At 35.7% G+C, this 21,814-nt stretch overlaps 1 protein-coding gene across 2 annotated transcripts in view; it reads right to left on the reverse strand.

The window, feature by feature from the left end:
* LOC150075219 (tetratricopeptide repeat protein 21B-like) overlaps positions 1-21,814 on the reverse strand; it is a 272,286-nt gene that overhangs the window by 24,938 nt on the left and 225,534 nt on the right. For both annotated transcript variants that reach the window (XM_090389257.1, XM_090389256.1), the window contains exons 31-33: positions 18,299-18,433; positions 15,546-15,659; positions 7,347-7,400 (exon numbers count right to left, since the gene is read on the reverse strand). In XM_090389257.1, coding sequence (XP_090245383.1) covers positions 7,347-7,400; positions 15,546-15,659; positions 18,299-18,433 — 303 coding nt within the window. The remainder of the gene's footprint in view (positions 1-7,346; positions 7,401-15,545; positions 15,660-18,298; positions 18,434-21,814) is intronic.

The raw sequence follows: 21,814 nt of genomic DNA on the forward strand, positions 1-21,814 counted from the left end.
ATTGTTTCTCATGGTTTGGGCTTGGACCATTGGTTGTTGTCCCTGGAATAATGAATGCTTCATGGTACATTGACATGTTGGATAATTCTGCTCTTCCTACACTGCGGCAAAAGTATGGGGAGGGCCATTCTCTGTTTTATCATGACAAGTCATCACGCCATACTGCACAGCCTGTAATGATTTGTTTGAACTCATGCAAAAGGATTTTTGGCCTTCCCAGGGCACCAACCTTAACTCCACTGAATACTTTTTTGATGAAATGGAATGTTGGCTTCAGACCAGAACACAATCCTGCAATCAGCAGCTGTATCGACCATTATGTTGCAAGAAAAATTGGACCAAAATTCTTGTTATCAGAAATTGGTTTGGATTCTACTGAGGAGGATACAGTGTGTAATAAAGCTAAAGGTGGGCCAACATGTTATCTTTTATCTGAATAAAAGATTCTTTGAAACATACAGGTATCCAGTTACTTTTTTGATATACAGTCGAACTTCCCTATAACGAATTCTATAAATCCAGCGAAAAAATTCGTTATAGAGAAATTTCGTTATACAGAGAATATCTTTTTTATTAGAAATTGTTATTTAATTAGAAAATGAAAATGAATCTACATTTATTTTTAATGTATTTTATTTCAAAAACACTTATTTAAATTACGCTTACACAATTTTCGCCAGTAAGTATCACAAATTAAAAAAAATCCGTAATTTTCGTTTGCACAGTACAATTAAAAAATGTCTGATTCTCAAAGAAAACCTCACATTTGTTCAGAGCATTAAAAACATTATCAGGAACATTTTCGCAAAACTGTAGACCCATACGAACCGTTTTAAAAGCGTTAATCATTTCTTCACGAGTTGGCTTTTCTACGGGTTGTTCTGATGTGTCTTCAGCGTCATCGTTAATTTCTTCGTGATCATGGTCGTGTCTAACACTGTTCAGCAGTATTTCATCTTCATTTGGATGTTCTGTTGTAGTCAGGTCTTGATCTACATAAACATAACTATCCAGTGTTATTTCATTTTCGATGTTTCCGGACGATTCTAATATTTTCCAAAAGTTTTTCAGTTGTGAAAGGGGCAGTTCATCTTGTTCATCCAGTTGATGTTCGACTTCTGCATTCAATGCAAATCCCGCTTTCGAAAAACAATTTTGAATAGTGTATTCAGTGACATCGTTTGTCCAAACTTTTGCCAGTTCAGAGATGCAATCTCTAAGGTTAATTGTAACTTCCAAGTTTCTATTTTCTGATAACGCATTGACAATCTTCATTATTATTCTCTTTCGATAATGAAATTTAAAATTTTTAATTATGCCTTGGTCCATTGGCTGGAGTTTTGACGTCACGTTTGGTGGTAAAAACAATAACTTCACACTTTTAAGTTTGGCAGAAATACTGGCAGGATGTGCTGGACAGTTGTCAGTTACCAACACGATTTTCCTTTTTTCTTTTGTTATACGCTTGTCTAGTTTTAATATCCAGTCTTCAAAGATATCACTGGTCATCCATGCTTTTTTATTAAAGGTGTAGTCAACTTCCAAAGATTTTGTGCCTCTAAAACATCTTGGGTTTTTTGATTTTCCGATTACTAAAAGTCTTAATTTTTCACTTCCTGTCATATTTGCTCCAACTAGCACAGTGATTCTTTCTTTGCTTTGTTTTCCGCCAAAACATTTATCATCTTTAAAAGCAAGAGTTCTATTCGGTAAACATTTAAAGAATAAACCCATTTCGTCAGCATTAAAAACATCCTTAGGTTCATATTCTTCCAAAATCTTCTTTAAGGTATTGTTCCTCCAACTGTTGCAATCTTCTTCACTTACATTAACACTTTCTCCACAAATAACCTTTTCCACAATTCTGTGGCGCTTCTTAAATTTATCTAGCCACCCAGTGCTCGCATTAAATTCTGTATGTCCCAGGGACTGTGCAAATTTCAGAGCTTGTTGCTTAATTATTGGACCCGATATTGGTATATTCTTTTCACGTATCATTTGCACCCATTTTAGAACAGCTTTATCAACATCTTCGTATATACACAACTTAATTCGCTTCTTGTCTGCTGCTCCTTCAATTGCATTTAAAATTGATTCTCGATTTTTAAAATCGTAGATAAGCTGCTTGCAGGTATGCCATATTTCTCCGCAATATCTTTTTTCTTAAAACCCTGGTCAATATCATGAAGAATCTTTACTTTATCATTAATACTTAAACATTTTCTCTTCGACATTTTTATCCCAAATGTAAAAATCACTGGACTGTAGCTCTTGCCGATACATACACCGCAAACTTCGCTGCGCTGGCCATATAGTGAATTGTTAGTACAGGTACCGCCTACTCAATGACGTTTGCTTGCCAATTCAACAGTATCACGTGACCTTTCCTATCAATCACTTTGAAGAAATATACGACTTTCATTCATATATAAAATTTACGGTTAATGTATGCTGTATGTTACTTTTCAAAAAAAAAAAAAAAAAATACAAGAGCATATAGCCTATGTGATTGATGACAAATTGTTCTAAAAGAACTAAATAAAAAAAAATTTTTTTTCATGAAAACCATCTACTAGGAGTCCAGTTAGATGAGAACGGACATATCATATAATGATTGACAGGAAGGTCACGTGGTACGGTTGAGGTGAGAAGCGAATGTCACTCAGTAGGCGTTCGTTACTAAAAATCGACTATGGCATCATTCTATGTATTGCCGCCGCAGCACGCTAAAGGCTTACCGCAGCGAATTTCGTTTTCCCCTGAGCCAACATCAATTTACAAATCTATCCTATTTATTGTAAAGTTTATGACCACTTTTAAGAAAACCCATTTGGTTTTATAACTGTAACAAAAATGAAACAATGACCTTCCTACGGGCGTCAATGACCACAAGTATTCATTAAAAGAATGATTAATTCCAGATGCTAATGCGTAATTTCGGAGGGAAGGAGGTCGTATATTTTTAAAAATTCGTTATAGAGAGACTAACACTTCGCTATATGGGGTTAATTTTACATGTAATTTCGTTTCAAGGTGCAATGTTCTGCGAAAAAATTCGTAATATAGAGAAATTCGTTAAATAGAAGTTCGTAATAGAGAAGTTCCACTGTATATAGTTTAGTAGCAAGGCTTGAGACCTTCATGATCATATAGTGGTTTTGTTACTTGTTACTCATTTGGAGAGGACTATATTTGAGTCCCTTTGTAGACTGGAGGAATTTCTAACAGATTCTTAAATCGGGGCTGTAGATAGCCGATATCAGTGGATGGAGTAGATTATTTTCCCATTAGTCATTCCAGGTTTTTCAGCCTGAACAATGTGCAAATTGGCCCATGAACACAGATAGCAGATTATAGTCTTAGTCACTGATGCGTCTAAAAACCAACAGCAATGCCTACACAATATACTAGATCAGCATTTCCCATACTGGGATCCATATACCAGTTCCAGAGGGCCTGCAAAACATTCAGAAGGTATCAATTTATTTTCTTAAAAAATATACTGATAGAATCACAATGAATTTCATCATAGAACATTACTTATTTTTGATATGATTAGTATATATAATTGAATACATATTCAGGGAGGCCACAGGAACTGATATTAGTACATGGGCAATATGCAGGGAGTTTTCTAATGTAATTATATAATAATAACTTTATTTATCATCAATTTGCTATACTGGGCAATATGCAGGGAGTTTTCTAATGAAAACTCCCTGCATATTGCCCAGTATAGCAAACTGATGATAAATAAAGTTATTATTATATATCTGTATAAAAATAAGAATAAAGTTGAGTTGTTTGACACATAAAACGTTGCATTTTCTTTTCAGAAAACACAGTACACACACACAAGACATGCATATATATTATTATTTTTTTTATTATTATTATTAGTACACCGGACCGAACCTATTGGTAACACTCTAGGAGGCTTCTGGATCAGCTAGTGTATAATCTGGCTACCTCTACTTTGCCAGATAGTGACTGGAAGGAGTCCGAGTAGTGTGTATGCGGGGAGCATTGTCGAGGCCACGTTATGTCAAGGATCTGGGTGTATTCTTACCGTGTGTACAGCATATCCAAAAATTTCATTACTTCATACAGCATGTCCCACCCACTTTTTCTTACTATTGAATATACCATGAATTGTCAAACTAATAGAGCAAGCTTATCTGCGAAAAGATCTAAACCTCCCAAGGACTTCCTAATTCATTTCACAAATATATGTGGTCTCAATTCTAATCTCAATGATGTCCATTTTCACTTGCAGTCTGCCAAACCCCATGTACTTTTTCTGACAGAATCTCAGTTATCGGTTGATTCAACTACTGCTCATCTCAGATGCCCAAATTATTCGCTGTATGATTCCTTTCGCCTCAAAGGTGGTACTTGTGCATATGTCCTTTCTGATATTCCCTGTCAGAGACTTGGAAAATTGGAATCTCCTCTCTTTGATCTTCACTGGCTTAAAATCTCTCTACCTCATTGTGTCAAATTCATCTATTGTCTCTACCGTTCTCCCAACTCCACTAATCACTTGGAGCTCTTTGACTTCCTCTCTTTGCAACTTGACTTTCTCCAGTCCAACTTTCCTAACAGTGAAGTAATTTTCCTTGGTGATTTTAATGTTCACAACTCCAGCTGGCTTCCGTTTTCTAGTCCACCGACCCAGCTGGTCGAGATGCTGAGGCTTTTGCAATTACTAATGACCTTGCACAGATTGTTCATTTACCTACAAGAATACCGGACAATCCTAATCATACAGCCAATACGCTTGATCTTTTTCTCACAAACAACCTTTCTAAGTATACGGTTGATGTGAGAGGTCCTTTAGGCATTTCAGATCATAACTTGGTGATTGTCTCTTCTCCAATGGAACCTTTATCTCATGGCTATTGCAACCTCGTGTTGTTTGCCATTGCAAGAATGCAAAATGGGATGACCTGCAAGACTTCTTTTCTTCTTTTCCTTGGTCGGATTACTGTTTCAAAACTTCTGATGTCAACGATTGCTCAGATCGTGTCAGTGAAATTATTCTTGTAGGAATGGAATCCTTTATCCCATACTCCACTTTAAAATCTTGTCCTTTAAACAAACCTTGGTTTTCCAATAAATGTGCTAAGGCTGTTTAAGAGAAGAATGTTGCATATCATAATTGGCTTGTTTCTAATTCTCCAGTTTCATTTTCTGCCTACACCAAAGCTCGCAACAACTGTAAAGCAGTTATTAATCAGTCCAAATTAGAGTTTGAACAGGCTAAGAGTAGAAAACTTGCTTCTTGCCCTAATGGTAGCCGAGCATTCTGGTCTCTTGCCAAAGCTATTGGCCACAACTTTTGCCCATCTCTGCTCCCACCTCTGTCCAAACCAGATGTTTCTGTTGCCACTTCAGCCAAAGATAAAGCTGACCTGCTAGCATCCCATTTTTCTTCTAACTCATGTATTAATGATCTTGGTAAAACACCTCCCACCATTCCCAACACACTACATTCAATGCCTCCTGTGGTCTTCCGTCAAAAGGATGTCAGAAGGATTTTGACGAATCTTGATGCTAAGAAAGCTCCAGGTCCCGATGGTATTTCTCCACTTGTTCTCAAAACCTGTGCTCCTGAACTTACTCCTATTCTTTGCCGCCTTTTTTCACTTTCTTATTCCAAAGGTGTTTTTCCTTCTGCTTGGAAATTTGCTCATATCCAGCCAGTTCCTAAAAAGGGTGACAAATCCCTCCCATCCAATTATCGTCCCATTGCAATTACTTCTACTCTTTCTAAAGTAATGGAGAAATCAATTAACCGCCAACTCTTAAACTACCTAGAAACCTTCCATCTGATCAATGATCGCCAGTATGGATTCTGTCAGTGTCGATCCACTGGTGATATTCTGGCTTATGTTACCCATTTATGCACTAATTCAGTGGAAAGGTTTGGTGAAACACAAGTATCGGTTGCTCTTGACATCTGAAAGGCTTTCGATCATGTTTGGCATAAAGGTCTTCTAAACAAGCTTCCGCCAACTGTTTTTAGTAATTGGTTATCCAGTTTTCTCTCTGATCGCTCATAGAGGGCGATGGTAGATGGCTCTCTGTCTTCTAACTTCTTCACTAATGCCGGTGTCCCCCATAGTTCAGTTCTTTACCCCACTAATGACCTTCCATTGACTGGGAATCCTATCCATAGTTTTGCTGATGATAGCACATTGCATTGCACTTTCCACTTTGAGAAACCTTGTCCTACTCAATCAGCTTCAACTTCTCGAAAATCTGCTACCAATTCCTTAAATGCCGATCTTCAGGTAATTCTCCAATGGGGCAAAGACAACTTTGTTGATTTCAACCCTTCTAAAACTCAGTCTTGTCTTATATCTCGCAAAAAGGATTCTTCTGCTCCTAGGCTTATCTTTAGTGACACTCCAATTTCTAGGCAAAATGATATATCTCTTTTGGGGATTACCCTGACTTCTAATCTCTCTTGACACAAGCACATTACAAATATTGCTTCCTCTGCATCTAAAAAACTTGGTTTTCTCTTTCGCTCTCAGTGTTACTTTTCTTCCAACCAGCTGCTCACTCTGTATAAATCGCAAATCCGCCCAGCCATGGAATATTGTTTCCACATCTGGGGTGGTGCCCCCAAAACCTCTCTCAGGCTTCTTGATTCCATTCAGAAGAGGGCAGTTAGGTTAATTAACGATTCATCTCTAACAGAGTCTCTCCACTCACTGTCTCATAGACGTACTGTTTCTGCTGCATGCCTCTTCTACAGATACTTCCATGGGCACAGTTCTTCTGAATTGGCTTCTATAATTCCTGATCTCTCTTTCAAAACAGTCCAAACACGTGCCTCCACCAGCCAACATCCATTTACTGTCCCACTTCAAACTCACAGAACCAACTTGTCATCTTCTTCGTTTATTCATTCAACTGCCGTTTTCTGGAACAACCTTCCTTCATATGTATTTCCTGAAAATTACAGTCTACAGAAGTTAAAGTCCAATGTCACCAAATATCGTCTTTCGTCTTCTCAATCTCCAACCTAAGCACAGTACTAAGTACTATAGGTTCTAATAATTCTTGTGTTTGGGGTTTACATAAAAAAAAAAAAAAAAAAAATAGCCATATGGTGCAAGGAAGCTTGAGGCTTATGCTGCACCAGGCAAAAAAAAAAAAATCTGAATTACCGAGAGAGAGAGAGAGAGAGAGAGAGAGAGTAGGGGTCCACAAACTTGTTTTGATAAATCTCAGTAGTTTGAGAACTGCTGCACTAGATGATAATTATGCTGACAGACAGCATACTATTTTTTTTGATAAAATAATAACTTTTACAAAGTTTCACATTTCCTTACCTGTATATATATGTCAGCCAACAGCAGCCAGGCTTTCTCTAAGTATTCTGCATCCTGTTAAAAAGACAAAATAAAATGAAATGTAGCAAAAAATGTTTAAAACTGTGAAACATATTTTAAGAAACTCATTCCAAAGAAACCTTTACCAGTACGTACCTCCAGTTCACAAGTGAGACCAATACATATTTTTTTTTTTTTACTCAGTGAGTTATCAACCCATCAACAGTCATAGTGGTGATACCTCATTGGTATAAAACACCTCCCCAATGCAAAAAACAAAGTTACCAATCTTCCTTAGCCTTTTAATTAACCCCGGGGGCTCACATCTGGTGAGTATGGGCTTGGCAAACCCAGGGTCCTGAGCTGGATATCATCATTCTTCTCTTTCTTGGTGATTCCTTTCTACTTCTCTCTCTCTCTCTCTCTCTCTCTCTCTCTCTCTCTCTCTCTCTCTCTCTCTCTCTCTCAGGGGGTAACTTGGGAATTTTTTTTTTTTTTTTTTTTGGCTGGTGCAGCATAAGCCTCAGGCTTCCTTGTACCATATGGCCATTAATAATAATAATAATAATAATAATAATAATTCCTTTCTGGATAATCTGAAAATTAGTTGGCTTAGTGAATATCACTCAAATGGCTAGTGAAAAAAGTGTTTAGGGTGGCTCAGTAATTCATATGCTTGCCGGCTTATATGGCTTTTTTTTTTTTTTTTCTGAAAAGGGTGATTTCCTATTCTGATTTATGACTTATAAGGCATTTGGTGTTCTCTTTGGAAGACACTATGAATAATGGTCGAAGAGTAACAACTTTAAAATTGTTGCTGCATATTTTTTAAATAAAATGTTTTGAAGACAATGCTTCTACAGTAATTAACCAAAAAAAAATTTCAAATACTGTCATGCTACAAACTTCTAAAGTTGAGGTGTTGTGAACAGAGAGTAAGCTGAAAAGTAATTTTTTTATTGTATAACTTTTGAAGGAATAGAGATAAATCAAAAGAAAAGAAAGAACATAGTTGTGTTTAATTCAATGTACCATTTTTCTATATATGCCCCACCTAACTTGATACAGTTCATTCAGTGCTTAAAAAGTGCTATTAAAGTAAAATTCTTTTATCTGAGCGCCAACTGTCTCTTCACAGTTGCTTTAACTACTGTCACATCTGTTGCCTTGGAGATGTTCTTTAAGCTTTGGGAATAAAAAGTCTATTGGGGACAAAGCTTCACTCACACAGTTCCTCCTCACCACAGTTGGGTCTTTTTCTGTAAAAGTACATGAGGCCATATGAGAATCATGGGGGGAAAAGAATTTGTAGTTTCACCTCTGGTACAGAGCAGTTATAAGAGAGGATGAAAAGTAGCCATGATGAAGAAATTCAAGAAAGCTGTTATACTAGATGTGAAATTGCATGTAATGGCACAATTTAATGCCAGAGAAAAGGCTGTGGACACAACTGGAGCTTTTGTTTTGGCACCTACAACAGAACCAGTTGTTGCTGTAAAAACAAGGCAAAGTGCTAAAAAAAAATGCAACACCTGTTCCTGTAATGACTTGTAAGTGAAAATACACACTCCAAGCAATGCAGTTAATTGACAAGGCTATGAAGGCTTTTTCTGAAGATGATCCAGACACAGAGAGAAGCTAAAAGGTTGTTATTATTTGGTTTTTAGGAGCATTAGCAACTAAGGCCATACTGTTCCTGGGATATGCGGTGGTCATTCCCTGACCTTTCCGCATCCTCCGTATTTGGTGGGTACGGGCTTGAACCCCGGTCTAATCAAGAAGCGTGTGCTACGCACTGCTGCTCCTGCCCACCTGGCTACGGAGGCGCCGTGCTAAAAGGTGGCACAAGCAGTAGCTGACACTACAAACTGCTACAAAAAAAGCAACTATCTAACTGACCTTAGATAACTTCTTCAAATCAAAATCACGGGGAAGTTAAGTTTTTGATTTATGTATGTTTGTTCACTTCATGGAACCACCAGATGTATGAAAACTCATTTTTTATTTATTTATTTCAGATTAGATTTCTTTCGAAATGTGCACAATATAATATAGTTTAAGGAGTTCTAATGTTATTACAAGAGCCAATTTCAGCTATTTACAATTTTAACATGGGAAAATGGTATCTTAGCATGTGTTGTTTCACTTTGAGTCTTGTTTTTTGGGAACCTAATCCTGACACAAATTGAAGTACTGGTGTACAATTACAAGTCAGTACATGCGCAAAGAAAGAAAGCCAAAAGGATGAATTTTGTAAGTAATGATATAAGCTTACAATGGCCAGAATTTGTCTTCCAGAAAGCTAGTTGTGAATTCTGTGTATCAAAGGAAACAACCTAGGCCAGTGCCGTGCAAACTTATTTCGCTCGTGACCCCCTTTATTAAATATAAAATTGATGCGACCCCTCAATGTAAACCCCGAGGGAGGATGACAAGATTTTTAGAGAAGAAAAATGGCATTTTATAAATTATGTACTACAAAATTTTATTTGAGTACTGAGAAAGGAATAAAAAAAATTGTTTCCTTTTTAATTTACACATTAAAATAATTGTTTAATTTTTTTATTGAATACAGCAAAAACAATGAATCAAATTCTTATTTTTCGGTTAAGATTACAAAACAATAAAAAATGAACAATTACAAAACAAAACAATTAATGGGAAGGATGAGCCTGGATAACCGATAATATTTGGATGCAATATTTGAAAATGCTAATCTCATGTCATCGTCTGTATCAGGTCTGGAACGCTGTTTTGTTTTTATAGCTGTTAATTTTGAGAAATGAATGTCACATAAATATGTAGAGACCCGAGAGTTATCTTTGTATTGCCATTTTTGATAATTTTGGATACTCATCTCGAAGAGAAAGCCACAATTTTTCACAAGTAGTCTTGAAACGAGCGCGTCAGACGACAGGTCGATGGGATCTTCCTTTTTGCTCAATGGTAATTTCGGGACATGAAGAAATTTCAAAAGCAAACGGATCACAAATCCAATACAACTTTTTTTTTCTAGAGATATATTAAATCGTTTGGAAAAATTCTTATTTAGCATTGCTAGGTGGGTGGCAATGACATCCCTAAATTGTAAAATGTCAATATTATTGCTATTAACAAAATCAGAAACACATGGGAACATTTCAGTATTATTTTGCTCAAATTCAGTTTTCCAAATGTTAAGTTTATTTTTGAAAGCTTCTGAGTACTAATATATTTGTTCCCTGTCCTTGTTCAGGCTTAAATTAAACTCATTAAGTTTTTCAAATATATCAACAAGGTAGCCAAGATTTCCAAGCCATTTTTTAATTGTAAACAGTTGAGCAAGGTTCTGATCGGTATTTGATAAAAACAATAAAGCTTCATGTTTGAGGCCAAAAAGACATCGCAACACTTTACCACCGGGCAACCACCTCATTTTTGTATATAAAAGAAGCATTTCATAAGCGGATCCCATTTCATTACAAAGTATAGTGAAATGTCTGCTATTTAAGCTTCTACTTTCAATAAAGTTGGTCACACATACTGCATCTTTCAAAACTTCGTGCAAATCACTTTGCATTTCCTTGGCTACTAATACTTCCCTATGTATAATGCAATGATTAAAAATGATATTTGGAGCAATTTCCTTTACTTTGCCTTTTAAACCATTATTTTCTCCTGTTAATGCAGCCATCAGTACAAATTGCAACACCGTTGTTCCATGTTAGATTATTTCTTTGAAAGAAAATATTTATAACATAAAATCTTCTGGCCCGTCGTTCTTCCTTCCAAAGCTTTGGAAAATAGAAAATTCTCCAAAATATCTTCCTCATAGCAGTATCCAACATATACAATAAGTTGAGCAAGGTTTGAAATATCTGTGGATTCATCTAATTGTATTGCAAAAATTGGACTTTCTTCTCAGTCGATTTAATAAATTGAATTTTATGTTGTCCGATGACTGTAAGACGCCTTGAAACTGTATCTCTGGACAGAGGAATGGTTTTTAAATCATTGTTGTATTTTTCTCCATGCATTACTGAAATTATTTTTATTGCAGCAAGGAGAATGCACTACTGAATTACGAAGAAGAATAAAGATTGCGTGCAACCATAGCCGACGGAACACGGTAAGCAGGGCATAGGGGCACTAACGTCTGGGGGTGCCGAAATTCAAAATTTTTATTATAATAATATTTAATAAAAGTATCTCAAGGGGACCAAATACATTTCTGTCTAGGGGTGCCAAAAACCCTAGCACTGCACCTGCGTGCGACACACTTGCTATGTATTATTTACTGCTCCCGCACATTCTAGGCAATACAGTACAGACAATTTGAGAATTTGTCCTGTAGGAAGCACGAATTAACAGCTAAAGGGATTACCGTAAGGGATTAATTGAGTAGAAGTATCAATACATACTGAGAAGTCACACTAGTCAGCTGCTTTTTGTGTGTCCATAGCCAGTGAACAAATTAAGGCGCAGTGGGCAGTAGGGTTCATTCGTATCTCAGACTTAGTTCGAATAGCAAGGTCTCTACACCTACAGTATTGAAAAAGTAATTTTAGCAACAGATTTTTAGCTTTTATATACACAAAAATAAATTTATTTAAAAATTTCTGCGATCCCTATGGGGGTTACGCCCCACAGTTTGCGCACCACTGACCTAGGCAACACTTACCCTGTGTAGTTTTTCTTAGAGTACATGGGGTGGGAAGCATTTTATTAGTATCAACATGCAAGAATAATGGAAATAAAAAAGTAAATTTTTCTAAATTGTTTTTCCCCCCCCCCCCTCTTTTACTGTGAATATACAGGCACTAGACAAAAAATTAGTCACATGTGGCATTTAGGGCATATAACTGACTGAACACATCTGTCATCTATGCTTATTTGCTTACAGCACTGAAATAAAAGTATAAGGTACAGATATAAACAGCTGTAACTACAAAAGTAACAGCTTCCACCACAAAAGGTGGGGCACAGAAAATATGCTAGTGAGTGACAAAAAGGAGTGGTGGCATTTGGCAGATCAAAAGAATAGCTGTTAAAATAGTTGCTAGTGTTTCAGAAAGAACTTAATAAAGAATTAAAAAAATAGTGAGTCAAAATCAACCAGAAATCAGTGGCAGAATTGTGTTTGAAAGTCTGTGCCAAGCAACCATGATCGGCAACGAATACTGTGTGTAACTTATGAAAAGTGATTTAAAACAAGACAAGAACTGCTGAAAACAGTTCATTAAAGACTCCATTAGCTGATTTCTAACAGAACACTGCAAAGTGAAATGCATAATGTGGGTTCCCCCACCAAAAAAATTAACAGCTGCACATAAAAAAAGTCTGGCTAAAAAGAGCTAAATTTTTAAAGCATAAAAACTAGACTTGATGACTGGAAAGCTGTGATTGGTCTGATGAATCGAAATTTTGTCTATACTCCTAATCTGTGCCTAGCATATTATTATTATTGTTGAGTCGGACATAATAATAATAATAATTATTATTATTATTGTTATTAGCCATATGGTGCAAGGAAGCCTGAGGCTTATGCTGCACCAGCCAAAAAAAAAAAAAAAAATTCTGAGTTACCCTGAGAGAGAGAGAGAGAGAGAAAACAAGAGTCAGAAGCAGAAAAGAATCACCAAGAAGAGAAGAATGATATCTAGCTCAGGACCTTGGGTGTGTCAAGCCCATACTTACTAGATGTGAGCCCCAGGGGTTAATTGTCCCTTTAAAATTCTTTAATCACGTAAAGAATCACGTAATTCTTTAATCACGTAAAGAATTTTAAAGGGACAATTAACCCCTGGGGCTCACATCTAGTAAGTATGGGCTTGACACACCCAAGGTCCTGAGCTAGATATCATTCTTCTCTTCTTGGTGATTCTTTTCTGCTTCTGACTCTTGTTTTCTCTCTCTCTCTCTCTCTCTCTCTCTCTCTCTCTCTCTCTCTCTCTCTCTCTCTCTCTCTCTCAGGGTAACTCAGAATTTTTTTTTTTTTTTTTTTTTGGCTGGTGCAGTATAAGCCTCAGGCTTCCTTGCACCATATGGCTAATAACAATAATAATAATTATTATTATTATTATGTCCGACTCAACAATAATAATAATATGCTAGGCACAGAGTTCAAGCAGAAGCAATGAGGCACTTCATCCAGACTGTACAAAGTGTTGCACAGGATGGTAGTGGGTCAGTGATGCTTTGGTGATGTTTAACTATTATGAAGTGGATCCCCTACTTGAAATACTAACCAGGATGAATTAGGATGGTTGAATAAATACTCTGGATGATCAAATTGTACCTTTTGCTGTAATTTTGAGGGGCACTTGTGATTTTCATACTCTTGTATTCCAGGATGACAACTATCTGGTTTACATGGCTTCTACCATTTTAAACTGACACAGGGAACATGAGAGAATAGTAAAGCATTTACAGTTACCAGCCAAGTCCTCAGATTTAAATCCTATAGAGAATGCACTATCTTGAACAGAAAATGAAGACAACAATAGCATCCACAATACCTGAATGAATTACAGGCTCAGTTGTTCTCAGAATGGCCTAATACTGATATAAATTAGTTAAGAGGTGTAGCTGAATCCTCACCAACAAGAATTCATGAAGTGATTCATGCTAAAAGAGGAGTTACACATTATTAATTGAAAAATTATGTAGGTGACTAATTTTTGTCCAGTGTCTGTATACAGAATCCATTTCTGAACAGATACATAATAACTGTAAAACAGTGGATATTTTTTGATTTCTAGGTTATTAATATAAAATATCTGTATAAATCACCATAGTAAAGTAAAACACAATAGTGAACTCATAATGAAAAACTACAGAAGTAGTGTAAAATTTGATTGTATCTCATATTGTGACTACTTTCACAATGAGTTACCATGTATTGCACTACTTCAAACAAGTAATGCTTCACTAATGGAGAAGACTATTGTTACTTATTCTCAGTGGGGACCACCACCCAGATGGCACAATACAATCAAATCGATGCCTTTACACTACTTCTGTAGTTTTTCATTATGAGTTCACTATGGTTTATTTACACTGATATTTTAGAGTATTTCAAACTCATAATATATTATTCCTTGAGCATTTACACTTTATTTTATCTAGGTTATTAATACACTTACATAAATACATATGCATAAAATAATTAATGAATTGTGCCATCATTATGTAACTGATTTCTGACATTACAGTTAGAACCATGTTGCAGTTTAGCATAGAAAGAACAATAACTGAAATTTATTTCCGATAAATTTCAGTTATTGTTTTTCTATTAATAAATATTGGCAATTAATGCTGATGCCATAATTAAATTGGCTGTATCACAATATGCAGCCTCAAGTGCTACATTAATTAAAGTATCACTTTCTTATTTCTAAACATGAAGTCCCCAACCTCTGTCTCATTTCTGTTGTTGTAGGGTTTAGGTGCATCAGCTTAGACTAGTGTGCTGTTGTGTATTATGTCTGTACAAATGTATGTTCACAGACCAATATGCATGTTGTGTGGGCTAAAAAAATCCAGAAAATGACTCATAGGGGAACCCCAACTCCCTCTGCCTGAGGAACTTTAGAAATTCCTCCAGTCATAGATAGGAATTAAACTCTGAACTATTCAAATGAGTGATAAGTGGAGAAACCAATATACTGTCATGGAGGACTGCCCCATTTCAGAGACTTTATTAAAATTGGGCCAATGCTGCCTTTTGTATGTGTGCGTAGTGTTATCTGACTGTCGGCATCAAGTGATGTCACATTGATTTTTTTTCTTCTTTTTGTTAATTTATCTGCATGTGGGATAATTCATCAGATGTTACACATTTGGTGTAACATCCAAATTACCTCAAATACAGTTTTTCACAAAATTTGAATTAAAAAGATACACAGCACTTTTCATTCTGATATCTAGGGTTAGTTCATTGTTAATCCATTAATACTGCCAATTAATATAATGTCAAAACATGTCTCTGCAGGTAACATAGCCATCACACCATAGAAACTGCACAGTAAAGTTAGTTTCATTACTTTATAGCCACTGTGAGTAGCCAAGATAAGTTATAGTCACCTTGGCTAGGTATTTGCCTGAGAATAAGCTGGTTACTCTTGAAGAACAATGGAAAGAAATCTAGATCTTAACTAACCAGAAAGAGTATACAAAAATTATTCACTACAAATATATATATATATAAAATTATCTTACTCCAAAGCTCCAAATATTTTTAGCCACCCTTTTCAACTGATTTCGAGCTCTTGGTGTTTGTTTCAGAATCATATATGCTGTAGCCATTCCCAATATTGCCCCAACGTGTTCCCGCTGAAAAGTATAAAAAATTTATATTATTACACGCACATTTCACAAAGCAAAACAATTATAATAATTCTATCTACAATACTCAGAAAGTGTAATACATTTATATTTTAGATAATCTCTGATCTCAGATGGTTTAGACTATCATCACATGATGATAGCCTGTATTTACAGAAATGACTATAATTGAAATATACACATCAATATATCACGGCAAACATGTGGGACATTGAAGTATATTTAAACGTTTCAGCCATTATGTTTATGTTTCTACTATGTTACTATTTTGGTTCATTTATAGGATTTACTTCATGTGGATTCTGAGACTGAGTTTTGGACTGCTCCCCTTTAGGTAGTCCACTCATAGTACTTACTTACCCACCAACACAAGTGCTGAAACCATGGTATGGGTAATAATATGGAATCCCAAATAAATAACAATATACTTCTCCTTTTAAAGCAGTGCATTATATTTGAGGTTTTAGTGCAATTCCAAGGCAACTTGCAGTGAAGTTCCTCCAGAATACGAGGTCAATGCATTTGGTGGCAAATTCATTTTGCTCATAGCTACATAGAAAACCAGCTATTGGCTGAACCTGTAGAATTATGTTCCATAATCCTCAAAGCATGAGGCTTTTGCCTTAAATTCACTTGAGTTTTTAACCTACTATATCATCAAGCATCTCATACACCATGGATATTTCTCATCACTAGATTGTCAGGTTGCTCGATCACAACGCCTGCTTACTCACTGGTGAGGGACCAGTAAGCAATGAAGCTGTAGCATGAATAATGGCATGCATTTCAAATAAATAGCAATATACTTCTCTTTTTACATTAGTGCTTTTTTATTTGAGGTGCAATACCAAGGCAACTTGTGGTGAAGTGCATCCATAATATGAGATCAATGTAGTATGCTCATAGCTACATATGAAACTGAGACTAAATATAAGGGTATCCTTATATTCAGATGTACAAATGTATCTCCTATTCAAAAGGTTGGTTCAAAGTGGGGAGTGAATAACTACAGACCTATAAATTTAACTTCTGTGCCAGTAAAAATAATGGACCCAATAGTAAAATATATAATGCAAGGACATCTTGATAGGAGTGGAGCCATTAGACAATGACAGCAGCAGCTGTTAAAGGGAGATCACGCCTCACCAATCTGATTAGATACTATGAGAGTTCCACAAAGGAAATAGATACAAAGAATAATTTTTACATCATATATTTAGATTTTATTAAAGCTGTTGATACTGTACTACATGTCAAATTGTATAAATTGGAGAAATGTGGTATTAGGGTCAAATTACTCCCATGGATAAAGAGATAGATTATAGGAGACAAAGAGTGGTTATAAATGATCACTGCTCTTCATGGACTAATGTGATGACTAGTGTTTCACAGGGGTTGGTGTTGGGTCCCTTACGGTTTTTAATATTTATTAATGATATTTATGTAGTTATTTCAAAGTTTACTGATGATACAAAGGTGGGCACAGTGGTTAATGATGCTAATCAGGGTATGCTCTTCAAGAGGATTTAGATAATTAAGCAGATGGGCTGGAAAATGGCAAATGAGTAGCAACAATGATAAGTAAAAAGTACTGCATTTGGGTTACAGTAATCTCAGAATAACATGCTTTGGGTGGTGCCAAATTCAAGGTAGCAGAATATGAAAAAAAAATTAGGGATAATTGTACAATCACATGAAATTTTCTAGGAAGTGCAAACAAGCTGCTGGAACAGCTCATATGGTTCTGTCAATGACATACAGTAATGTTGCCAGTGGGATCAAAGAGATGATTACTCATTATATAAGGCAATGGTTAGGCCACATCTGGAATATTACCGACAGGTTTGGAATCCTCATTTTAGGAATGACACAGATTTGTTGGAAAGGGTGCAAAGAGGAACAACAAGATTACTTTGGGACACAAAAGGATATTCTTACCAAGGAAGAACTGGAGTTCTGTAAATTGCATTCTTTGGAAACTAGGCATCTGTATGAATGTAATAGGGCTTTAAAAGGTTTGAGTAAACTAAATGCTGATAGCATCTTTACACTTTCTCATGAAACATGCAAGGGAGCATAAATTTAAATTGTTAAAGTTATGGCTGCAGAATGGTTCATATTCAGCCAAAGGGTAATTAATTGTTGGAATAAACCTTCACCTAGTGTTGTGGAGTTGGATAGTTTGGATAAATTTAAGGTTTAAACAAATTACTGAAAGGAATGGGAAAATGAAATCTGCCCCCTGGCTTTTCTTTGTAATCTTTGCTTCCTTTCATTATGTTGCCCATACTAATACTAACCTGTACAATTATGGCAATAAAAGAGTTGACAAATTTCATGATGGAGACAGATTCAAATTAAAGAAAGATAATTGTAGACCACATGTATGAAAACTGCCTTTAATGAATGAGGTGCAATCAACTAGTGGAACAAGTTACCATCTAGATTCATAAATTTATTGAGCTTATATGGATTTAAAGAGGGATTAGATAAATATTTGGAAGTTATAAAACTAGGGTGATACTTTTTTTATATTTTATAGTATCTGATACATTACTTTTGCTTCCTTGCATCATTCTACTATTTTAATATTAATATTAATACTAAAAGAGAATTATAATGCTTACATATCTCTCATCAGTGATAATCTGCATGAAATCATTCAAAACACTTTCAGCCTCTCCTTTCTGTCTCCTTGCCAGTAAAACAAAATTATTCATGATGCGGAAGTCCAGATCATTGCCAACTTTGGGCTTCAGCTCCTATTGAAATATTTTTATTTTAACTATAATGTACACATACAAGTATATGAGAAATAAAATTTTATTTATAAATATAGCCAGTGCCATATTTAAATGATAGCTGTGTTCCTAAAAACCTCTTTATGCTGAACCCTATTTTCTTATATCTTTATTGTATTTTATCTGAAATGGAAACAAGAATCAAAACACGGGTGTGGTATACATTAACAATAAATATAAATTATTAATTATAAAACGAAAATTTGTACTTTAGCTAGCAGAGATAGCCTGGTTTATCAACACACTTTTGAGACAATATGCCAACCATTAAATAGCTAACTTTTTCTGCAGCACACTAGAAAGCAACTAAATAATTTGATAAAAACTAGCATACAACAGGCAGGTAGCCAGTCAGCATTATATTAACTAACAGCTGCTTCCTCGAAGTTTGCAAAACCAAATTTTTTTGAGTTTTGACATTTTAATTTTCAAATAAATCACAAATGTATTTTTTGGAAAAAATTGTGGGTCATGGAACTGTTTTTGTACTCTTGGGAAACCATTTGGTATTCCCTAAGGCAAATCCAGTCTTTTTATTTTAAGGGGGGGGGGGAGATAGCAGGACATGAAAATAAAACATTCAAAACTATATCCACAAATACTTTTATAATATATTATAAATGAGAATAGTGCATAATTTGCCATTATCTTCACGATCAAAGAACGTTCCTTACATATTCTGTGTATTGATTGCACATTTATTTTATTCATCTTTTTTATTCATATAATGCAGGAAAAATCTCAATGTTTTGTATTTTATTTGTTCATGCATTGTAATGCATAGAGAGAAAAAATTTCAATAAAATAACACATTAAATTACAACGATATAAAAATACAATGCATAGACAGTAAATGCAATACAATGAGAGGCTAAAGAATGTGTACAATAAAAATTACTATAAAAATGCTTGAAAAAATTGAACATTTTATTAGATTCAAATTAAGAAACACAGTTAGATGCAGTCAACCTGCTATGCTTCTTGGTGATGTTCTGTACCTGTTTCCAGAAATTTCTCTCACATGGAACTAAATTCACAACTATGCAACATCTGCTTTGGATTAATTCAAGGAACCCAGGGATAAATAATTTTGTTTTCCTTCCACAATTTAGTGGACTTTCACATCTTGACAAAAGAGGCTGTCAAGATGTGCTAAAATGTCACAGTAGAATCACATTTCTGTCAAACTGAGTTGGATTCAGTGTTGGCATTAGCATTAGTTGAGGCATATTATGCAAGAAAGCAAGCTTATACAGCATCAGCCAAAAAAAAAAAAAAAAAAAAAAAAACCTTCCCATCCAGTCCACTCCAAATGTTTGTTTAGTTCAGCCTTAAAATTATTTAAATTATCACCTTCAACAACAACAACAGATGGAAGTCTGTTCCAGCAATCAACTATCCATTGGCTAAAGGCAAACTTCTGCACATCTATTCTACAACCGTCTTTCTTCAATTTGAATCTATGCCCCCTAAGGTTCTTATTCTGAGCAAGTGGAAGTATCCCATCAGCATTGAGCCTGCTCAAACCATTCAAGGACTTATACACCTCAATCAGATCACCTTGCAAGTGCCTAGTCTCCAGATGCTGCAACTTGCAGAACTTAAGCCTTTCTTCATAAGCGCACCCCTTTGTTCCCCCCACCATTCTTGTTGCCCTTCTCTGTACTCATTCTAGCAACTCTATATCCTTCCTAAAACGAGGCCTACAGACCTGTATTACAGTATTCAAGGTGTGGCCTGACCATTGTCTTATACAAAGGGATAATCACCTCCTTGTCTCTGCTATCAAAATTCCTATATATCATTGACAAAACTCCATGACCTACTATGGCTGCCTGTCTGCACTGCTCAGAGAACTTCATATCTGACTGCAAAATTTCTCCAGATCTTTTTCATTCTAAACCTAAAAACCAAATAACAAACAAAACAACAATGGGATGGGCCCAGCACCAAGTCCTGGGGGACTCCACTAATAACATTAGTCCACATAGAGCAGTGTTCATTTATTACCACTCTCTGCTGTCTCCCACTCAACCATCTCTTTATCCATTGCAGTAATGGCATACCGCTCCAATTTGTACAGCAATCTTCCATGTGCAACAGTATCAAAAGCTTTCCTGAAATCCAAGTATATGATATAAAAATTATTTTTAGCACCAGTTCCTTTGTGACCACATCGTAGTATCCAATCAAATTCGTCAGACAAGACTTCCCCTTAACAAACCATGCTGTGTCTGAACTATTGCTGCTGTCTTATCTAGGTGATCCTGTATCACCTCCAGTGACCAGTGACTCCATTATTTTCCCCAGAACAGAAGTTAAACTAATAGGTCTATAATTATTTGTGTCACCCTTTAAATCCCCTTTGTGAATTGGGGGATACATTTGCACATCTTCAGTCCATGGGAACCTCCCCTGACTCTACGGATGCTCTCATAATTATGACTAAGGGTTTTCTTACTTCTGTTGCTGCCTCCTTCATTATAACTGGATAGATTCCATCTTCCCAGGTGCCTTTTTTATGTTTAACTTCAACAATTACTCCTCCACTTTGCTCTCAGTTATCACAAAATCACTTAGCTCCCTGTTAGAGTCTGATAAACATCTGGCATTCCCCTCCTTGAATAACTCCTCGTGTGTGAATGTAGGTGCAAAATACTCATTCAGTTTATCAGCTACTTGAGCAGAATCATCAATAATCGGACCATCTATGTTAAGTGGACCAATCTGATTCATCCCCTTCCTTCTAGAGTTTACATAAGTAAAGAACACTTTGCTGTTTTTCTTTGCGTCCTTTGCTAAAGATTTCTCATAATCTGCCTTCGCCTGCCTAACCTCCTTTGTGATTTCATTACAGACTAGCTTATATTTGTCGTAAGCTTCTGTGTTGCCTGATAATTTATATGCATCCCATACATTTTTCTTCTCTGCTATGAGCCTCATTAATTCATCCAAAATCCATTTAGGCCTAAACCTTAAACAATATTTTTTAGTTGGTATGAAAAGTCTAGTAGCTTCCAAGATTAATTAATTGAATGCTTCCCATTTTGAATTTTCTGTTCATAACATCATCAGTTGGTCCCACCATACAGAATTTAAAAACTGTTTGAGACCTCTGGGATCAACTTTACGAAAACAAAAACCCTTTGCTTTACCCTTGATCGTAGTTACATCTTTAAGTAAATCCCACATCAGTATACTGTGATTACTGTCATCTAGTGGTTCCTTTATCTGCAAAATTCTAATGCATGTATCATCACTGCTGATAATCAGATAAAGGGTATTACTCCCTCTGGTTGCCCCTCGAACATGTTGCTTGAGAAAACAATCCTCCAATAAATT

Source organism: Mastigoproctus giganteus, chromosome 14 (assembly GCF_048544385.1).
Source record: "Mastigoproctus giganteus isolate SK-2022 chromosome 14, ASM4854438v1, whole genome shotgun sequence".
NCBI classification, from domain to species: domain Eukaryota; kingdom Metazoa; phylum Arthropoda; class Arachnida; order Uropygi; family Thelyphonidae; genus Mastigoproctus; species Mastigoproctus giganteus.